The 9,040-nt window shown below is 46.0% G+C and overlaps 1 protein-coding gene across 2 annotated transcripts in view; it reads right to left on the reverse strand.

Moving 5' to 3' along the window:
* The window catches only part of myo5c (myosin VC), a 44,456-nt gene that overhangs the window by 25,741 nt on the left and 9,675 nt on the right, over positions 1–9,040 (reverse strand). For both annotated transcript variants that reach the window (XM_061917282.1, XM_061917281.1), the window contains exons 7-10: positions 4,229–4,310; positions 4,044–4,151; positions 3,853–3,959; positions 3–268 (exon numbers count right to left, since the gene is read on the reverse strand). In XM_061917282.1, the coding sequence (XP_061773266.1) occupies positions 3–268; positions 3,853–3,959; positions 4,044–4,151; positions 4,229–4,310 (563 nt within the window). The remainder of the gene's footprint in view (positions 1–2; positions 269–3,852; positions 3,960–4,043; positions 4,152–4,228; positions 4,311–9,040) is intronic.

Genomic DNA, 9,040 nt, shown 5'->3' on the forward strand with positions numbered 1-9,040 from the left:
ACCCATAGATGTCCAAAACGCCTATAAAAGCATGCTGCTTCCCAGGCACCTGCAGTGCCCGGTTAATCCTGTTGATGATGCAGTCAAACAAATAAGCATAGATCCGCTTGGCGAGGGCATCTCTGGAATTCACCGCACGGTCCTTGTGCAACGGTTTTACCACCTTCTCCGCCACAAGCACAAGTCTCCGATTGCACAGCCATTGCACCAACTTGTCTGCACGCACACCCAACAGGTCACAGACGATGAGGAGGTGTGTGTCGCTGGGCTAAAAGTGATGCAAATCCATTCTTGTATGAAACATTGTAAAATGGTTAAGATTAAGATTTGTTTATTTAACATGTGACAATGCAATTTCATAAAACAAATAACTACAAAGATGGCTAGTTTTCATCTGTAGTCCCCCGGCCATGACGTAAAAAAGGCAGTAAAATTACAATTTAAAAGATAAAGAAAATAAAGAAAGAGAAAAATAAACTATTAAAGTAAATTTAAGTGTTTCAAAAGAAACATATATGACTGAGAAACAAATGGTTTTACTATGTATGTCGCAGAAAGTAAAGTGAAAATAAATCAACAGACTTAAACTGCAATGTCCTGTAAACATGACAATTAGTGCAAAAAGTATTTTTATCCGCTACTGTTAGGGTTATTTCGCTGCAATGATTGACCAAAAGGAATAGAAGTGTAAATATGAACATTCTCGGTGGTTTATCAATTAGGATTTTATTAAGTGATTAGTCGACAATAGCAAATCTTTGTGAATGAATTTTCATAATCGATGATATCAATTATGTCAATTAATCATTGCAGGCGTAGCAGAACATCTACAGTATTTAGATAAATTAAAATGATGCATAATTTCGAATGTAAAAGAAGTATTACAATATTAAGCTGAATATGAGATTTTTTTTTCCATAGAAAAAAAGTCTGAAAAAAATGTTATATAGGCATTATATTATGTTATATAAAACCAACAGTTGGTAACAAATGACTTCTCAGCTTTTCTTCCTGTTTCTCACACTGCCAGTTGTTTTTTCACTGATTTGGCTGTCCTAATTTCAGAGTCGTCTAATATTCATGTCAATGCGGTAATTTAACAGTCCAGCAGTTTATTAACGTAGTTGTACCCTGCAACGGTGTACAACTGCAACATACAAGGTATTGCTGATTTTTGACTAAACTTAAACTACATGAGACTGGCAAAATATAATGTTTTTTTTTTGTTTGGTATCAAAATGTCAATGAAGTGTTTTTAATTTCTCACCACCACACAATGTTGTTTTAAATTACCTAGATGTTAATAGAAACTTTCAAAACCATTAATGAGTCAGTACAATTCTGTACCATTGAAAACACACAAAACATAATTTCAAATTTATAGTTTTAGATGATTAAAACGTAACTTGATAGACATAATTGTTTCCGTGCATTCCAATATGCAAGAAGAAATTAACCACAGTCTGAGTCCATCAACATGCTGCCGACCCACTAGATTTCTAAAATCTGTGCTGAGCAGTTTGTTACAACAATTTGCTCGTCCAATTACCATCTCACTTCAGACTGGAACATTTCCAAAGGCATTAAAACTTCTCTCATTGAGCCCCTCCTAAGGAAGAGTAGTCTTGATGCCATATTTCTGAACAATTATCAGCCCATATCAAACCTACCATTTTTGGGCAAAGTCCTAGTAAAAGTTGTACACCAACAAATTAGTGACTTTCCCCTGTTTAACAATGTGTTTGGTATTTTCAATTAGGCTTGAGGCCCCACCACAGCACTGAAACAGCTCTGATCAAGGTGACAAATGATACACAGATGCAGGAAAAGTCACAGTCTTGGTTCTGCTGCACCTGAGCGCAGCCTTTGACACAGTTGACCATACCATCTTAACACAGAGGTTAGAAAACTGGGTGGGAATATCCGTTTCTATTCTTAACCGTCTCAAGTCCAATCTCGATCACAGGACAAACTTTGTTGAGATTGGCAATTGTGTCTCTGACCAATTGCTATGACCTGTGGGGTTCCTCAGGGCTCGATTTTAAGACCCCTGTTGTTCAACTGGTACATGCTGCCTCTTGGCCAGCTAATACGCAGCTTCAATGTGTCTTACCACAACTATGCATATGACACTCAAATTTATGCGTCACTGACGACAGGTAAACGTCGGCCTTTTGAATCACTTTTTCGCTGTGTGGAACAAATCAGTGTGTGGATGCAAAACAATTTTCTTCAGCTAAACTCAGACAAAACTGAAATCTTTTTTTGGCCCACAGAAAAAAAGATAAACTATTGTTCGTCACCCTGGGACCCTCTCACTGAAACCTAATAACCAGGTTAGTAATCCAGGGGTAATTATGGACTAAGACTTGAACTTTAACAGCATTGCCAAAATCAGAGGAATAATGTCTAAATCTGACTAGAAGGACTCATCCCTGCCTTTGTCTACAGCAGGTTGGACTACTGTAATGTCCTTTTCACTGGGCTTTCTAAACGAGCTGTAAAGCAGCCGCAGTAAATCCAAAATGGTGCTAGAACCAGGAAATAGGATCATATTAGTCCAGGGCTTAGGTCACTGTACTGGCTTCCTGTTGCTAAGAGAATATACTTTAAAACGTCTCTCCTTTGACACAAGACCATGAAAATACAAGTATTTTCATGGTCTTGTGTCAAAGTACACCTCTGACATGCTAGAGCTATATGAACAATCTAAAGCTCTGATAACCCTAGGGAGTGGTCTCCTGCTTGTGCCCAAAGTCAGGAGGACCAAACATGTTGAAACTATGTTTCAGTTTTATACTTCTAAAATCTAAAATAGTCTTAACCATCTCAATGGCCTTGAGGTTAAAGTGTCCGCCCTGAGATCGGTAGGTCGTGAGTTCAAAGCCCGGCCGAGTCATACCAAAGACTGCTCACTGCTCCCCTCACCTCCCAGGGGGTGGAACAGGGGGATGGGTTAAATGCAGAGAGTAATTTCACCACACCTAGTGTGTGTGTGTGACTATCAGTGGTACTTTAACTTTTTAACTTTAACTGAAGATGTGAGATGGGCCTCTACATTGGCAATGTTTAAATCCAGCCTGAAGACACTTATATTTGATTTTGCATATGAAAACTGAAATTATTTTATCTACACTATTTGATTGATTCTAATTTTAGATAGATAGATAGATAGATAGATAGATAGATAGATAGATAGATAGATAGATAGATAGATAGATAGATAGATAGATAGATAGATAGATAGATAGATAGTACTTTATTGATTCATTCAGAATTAAGTCTGATGGTTTTTATAAATGTATTTTCTGATTTGAATTTGAAATATTTTTATTTTTGCCTTTTATTTTTCTGAAAAGCACTTTGATTTGCCTTTTGAACAAATTGTGCTCTATAAAAAAATGCCTTGCCTTAGATAAGAGCACAATTACAGTATAATAAAGTACATTTCAAACAACCATTTGAGTCAAAGAGTAGTCAAAATTGTTGGAAAAAGTAAACACTTTGGTCCATCCTAAGTACTAGTACAAACTGTGACCTGTAACATAAAACAGCTTTGCAGAAAATGTAGCCATCAAATCTCATGCAATCCATCCATCCACCCATCCATTTTCTACCGCTTGTCCCGTTCGGGGACGCGGGGGGTCCTGGAGCCTATCTCAGCTGCATTCGGATGGAAGGCATCGTACACCCTGGACAAGTCGCTATCTCATCAAAGGGCCAGATAGACAGACCACATTCACACACTAGGGCCAATTTAGTGTTGCCAATTAACCCAGTCAAACACAATTATTCCTTATATGACATCTGAAAATTGGGATGTTTAAAAATAAAGCTTAGTGAAAGACTCACAGAAATAGATGATCTGTCATCACCAAAGCTCTTTATTTCCACATTTCCCATATGGAGAATGGCTGCCAGCACTTTGAAGACATCCGATTGAAAGTCCTCATTCAGTCCTAAGCCAAAAAAATGTCAAAGTATGTGAATATAGTAGTTATCATTAAAAAGTACTGGCTAATGAGGCATATTTATAATGTCACCTAGCAAAGAGAAGGTCCGCTGGGTCTCCTCCATGCTTTTCCTGTCATCTACACCTTCAATAAAAATATCACCGCCCATGCCCGTGTAGTGGAACTCTACGGCACTCACTGCAGGAACAAAATTTAATATCTTTACAGTGAAAATATGGACTTGAAGTGTGTCGATGATAAACATTCACACTTACTCAGCTGGAGTGCCCTGAATTGTGGCAGGTCTGCACAGGCGCACATTTGGTAAAATATGTGATAGTTCCTCTCATTATAAGCCTGAAAGCAGCAATATTATACATGGTATATAGCAGAATAATACACAACGATAGGACTGCAACTATTGATTATTTTAGGAATTTAGTAATTTCTTGATTAGTTTAAAGTAAACAAAAACATTTGGAAATTAACAAGTATTTTTCAGTGTTTTTGATAATAAATGCACATCATCAACATTGAAATTGTAATTATAACATGTGTGCACTACTGAAAATGTTTTTTTAGACTATATAAAATAATAACAGGTCACAGCACTTCACACGCCACAATGTGCAGTCTTTTTCAGTGGCTGTGCGGAAACTATTCTTTAACTTATTTAAAGTTCAAGTTTCAAGTTTGAATTTGATCAATTTTTATTATTCATAAAACGATTAATCGAAGAGACACAATATAAATCAAAGCTTTTGTGGAGGGGGGTTGTGATCAGCACACTGCAGATGTAAATGTCAGCGACCCCGTCTGGGCTACTGGAGACAGTGCACCCTCAGACGGGGGCGTGGCATGGGCGGGACGGCGAGACGCAGCTGGCAGGTGATTAGATTTCACAGGTGGTACGCGTGAATCGAATCAACTGTTGTCTTTAAGAATGAGCAGCCGGCAGAGGAGGAGGTGAGAGGATTGGAGAGACTGAAAAGTCGACATGAAAATGCACTTGGACGAGAAGAACAATATTAAAAACCCTGTCAACTCTGAGCAACTGGCTTCTGGCGTGGATCTGTGGCACTGTGAGTAGGAAAAAGCTTACAACTGGCACCCAACGCAAAAAAAAAAAAAAAAAAGCTATGATGTTGTCACCAAGCTCCATAGAGGCACTTGGGCAGCTACTGGCAGAGATGTCTACCGCGAACCACCGGCAGATGGAGGCGATGCAGGGCCAGGTAGCGCAGCAGAGCCAGATTCTGCAGGTGCTGACGGAGAAGGCCGAAGTGGGGACACACGCAGCAGCGAGGCCAGCGTTGACGGCAGTGGACATGCACAGAATGGCGGAAACGGAAGATCCCCACAACTTTTTGGACATGTTCGAGGCGACAGCCAAATCATGCGCATGGCCAGAAGAGGAGTGGGCGGTGCGGCTGTTACCGTTGCTGGCGGGAGAGGCGCAGCGAGCGGCGCTCAGCCTGCCACTAGTGTCCTGAGTGAGCTACCGGGACATGAGGAGGGCGGTGTTGGACCGGACGGGAAGATCCAAGGAGGACCACAGACGAAGGTTCCGGAACTTGAGACTTGGACCGGAGGAGCGGCCTTTCGCCCTGGGCCAACAATTAAAAGTTGCGGCGACAAGATGGCTGCAACCCAGAAGAACAGAAGAGGTAATGGAACAATTGATTCTCGAACAATTCCTGGAGGCGATACCGGCACGAACGTCAGCATGGGTCCGCTACCACCGGCCACAAGGGGTAGCAGCGGCGGTAGCCTTGGCAGAGGACCACCTAGCGGTACAGCGGGAGAAGGCTGCAGGAGGAGCGGAGCGGCCAGTACCGGCGCCGCGCAGAATGCGCCCGCCACCAGCAGAGGGAGCCCAGCCGTGGCCAAGGCCACAAAACAACATGAATCTGCTTTCTCCTCCTCAGGGCCAGGCCGCGGCAGACACTGCGTTTCCCCCACAAACGGCGCCTCGAATGCCGGGGCAGGTGTGCTGGAGGTGCCGACGTCTAGGTCACCTGCAACGGGAGTGTCCAGCGATGGAGGTGGGGCAGGTGATCCTGGTGGGCGACCCTCCAGCATCCTCCCCCGGACTGGGAGAGACATACTATGTACCGGTAAGGATACAAGGGAGTATATACCGGGCGATGGTGGATTCGGGCTGCGAGCAGTCCATGATTCACCAAAACCTGGTTCGACCCGGGGTATTGAGTAAGGTTACACAGGTGCGGGTTAAATGTGTGCATGGGGATATTCACGCGTACCCCGTTGTGCCGGTGGAAATTTTTTTCAGAGGAGAAAAACATAGTGTTAAGGTGGCTGTAAATTCGCGCCTGGCGCACACCTTAATCTTGGGAACAAATTGGTCGGGATTTAAGGGATTAATAAAGCAGTGTGCAGGGGTGCGTTCACGGACGGTAGGGAAAGGGGATACCCGCGCTGTTCTCATCGGCGACGCGAGATTATCCGACGCTGCCGAGGAGGAGGGGGAAGGGGGGCCGGCGGGGACTTCGCAGGAGGTTTCCCCGGTTCCCCAATGGCGCCTTATGGATGATTTTCCACTCGAGCAGTCTCGAGATGACACTCTGTGCGCGACCTGGGACCAAGTGATTTCGATTGATGGGACAGCGGGTTCGCCCGGGAATAACGCGGGATTTCCCTCACTTTGCATTGATTATGGACAGATTGTACAGAGTGAGCCGTGACACTCAGACAGGGGAGGAAATCACCCAATTGTTGGTGCCAAAATGCCGTCGGGAAATGATTTTCCAGGCGGCACATTTTAACCCGATGGCCGGACACATGGGCTATGACAAAACACTTAATCGGATAATAGCCTGATTCTATTGGCCAGGCATTCGGGCAGACGTGCGCCGTTGGTGCGCGGCCTGCCCGGACTGTCAACTAGTCAACCCAGCGGCCACTCCTAGAGCCCCTTTGCGGCCATTACCACTGATAGAGGTCCCATTTGAGCGAATTGGCATGGACCTCGTCGGGCCATTTCACCCGAGCACCCAGGGTTATCGCTTTGCGCTAGTCCTGGTGGATTATGCAACGTGCTATCCCGAAGCAGTGCCACTGCGCTCAATCTCTGCAAAGAGTGTCGCGCAGGCACTGTTTCAAGTTATCTCCCGGGTTGGAATCCCGAAAGAGATTCTAACTGACCATGGCACGTCCTTTATGTCACGCACGTTAAAGGAGCTGTACGGTTTATTGGGGATCAAATCTATTCGAACTACCGTTTACCACCCACAGACAGATGGGTTGGTGGAGCGGATGAATAGAACTTTGAAATCCATGATCCGGAAGTTCGTACACGAGGACAAACCAAATTGGCATAAATGGTTGGATCCCCTGTTATTTGCAGTGCGGGAGGTTCCCCAGGCCTCAACAGGATTTTCTCCATTTGAAGTGTTGTTCGGCAGGAAGCCGCATGGGGTACTGGACCTAGTTAAAGAAAGCTGGGAGGAAGGTCCAAGCCCCAGTATAAACGAAATTCAGTACGTCATGGACTTGAGAGCAAAACTTCGCACATTAGGGCACTTGTCACGTGAGAATTTGCTCCAAGCCCAAGAACGTCAACAGCGCCTGTATAACAGGGGGGCGCAACTTAGACAATTTTCACCGGGAGAGAAAGTACTTGTATTACTCCCAACATCAAGCTCCAAATTACTCGCCAAGTGGCAAGGACCCTTTGTGGTCACGCGACGAGTAGGTGACGTGGACTACGAGGTCAGGCAACACAAATATACCACCTCAACCTACTAAAAGGGTGGAGGGAAGCGGAGCCCGTCTCCATGGTGACGCCGATAGCGGAGAGCGAGGAGCTGGGGCGGGAGGTTCCCCCCTCCTCCCGGCCCTCCCCTCTCCGCTATGATAAACATCTTACGCTGTCACAGAAAACAGACGTGGCCAAATTGCAGAAAATTTTTTGCTGACGTGTTCTCCCCCCTGCCAGGCCGCACGACTCTCACCCAGCATCACATAGAGACCAGCCCAGGCATGACGGTGAGGTCCCGGCCCTATAGGCTGCCCAAACACAAACGCAAAGTAGTTCGGGAAGAATTAAAAGCCATGCTGGAATTGGGAGTGATAGAAGAGTCACACAGTGCGTGGTTCAGCCCCATAGTTCTGGTAGGTAAGAAAGATGGGTCTGTGCGGATCTGTGTGGACTACCGCCAGGTGAATGAGGTGTCACGGTTTGACGCCTATCCAATGCCCCGGGTCGACGAGCTCCTGGACCGGTTGGGCACTGCTCGTTTTTTTTACTACACTGAATTTGACTAAGGGCTACTGGGAGATTCCCTTGTCTCCAGAGTCCAAGGAAAAAACGGCATTCTCCACTCCGGAAGGTTTATACCAGTTCGTGACCCTTCCGTTCGGCTTGTTCGGTGCGCCCGCCACATTTCAGAGACTCATGGACCGGGTGCTGCGACCCCACGCTGCATATGCCGCCGCCTATCTGGATGATGTCATCATCCAGGGGAACAGCAGGGCGGAGCATATGCAGAGAGTGGGGGCGGTACTTGAGTCCCTGAGGCGGGCGGGGCTCACCGCCAACCCGGCGAAGTGCGCGGTTGGCCGGAGGGAGATACAGTATCTGGCGTACCACTTGGGGGAAGGCCAGGTGCGGCCTCAGGTAGATAAAACCGCAGCAGTTGCGGCCTGCCCGACCCTGAAGACGAAAAAGGAGGTGAGGCAGTTCTTGGGGCTGGTGGGCTACTACTGGAGGTTTGTCCCCCGGTTTGCGGACCTGACCAGCCCACTAACTGACCTCACCCGGAAAGGTGCCCCAGATCTGGTCCAGTGGACAGAGCAGTGCCAGCAGGCATTCGAGAAGGTAAGTAAAGCCCTTTGCGAGTAGCCGGTACTGCACATGCCTGATTTTTCCATCCCGTTTTGTTTGCAGGCGGATGCGTCGGGCAGAGGACTGGGAGCCGTTTTATCTCAGCAGCGGGGGGACACCGACCATCCGGTCCTGTATATCAGCAGGAAACTATCAGAAAGAGAGGCCAGATATAGCACGGTGGAGAGGGAGTGCCTTGCCATCCGGTGGGCAGTCGGTGCCCTCCGGTACTATCTGCTGG

Source organism: Nerophis ophidion, linkage group LG12 (assembly GCF_033978795.1).
Source record: "Nerophis ophidion isolate RoL-2023_Sa linkage group LG12, RoL_Noph_v1.0, whole genome shotgun sequence".
Classification (NCBI taxonomy): domain Eukaryota; kingdom Metazoa; phylum Chordata; class Actinopteri; order Syngnathiformes; family Syngnathidae; genus Nerophis; species Nerophis ophidion.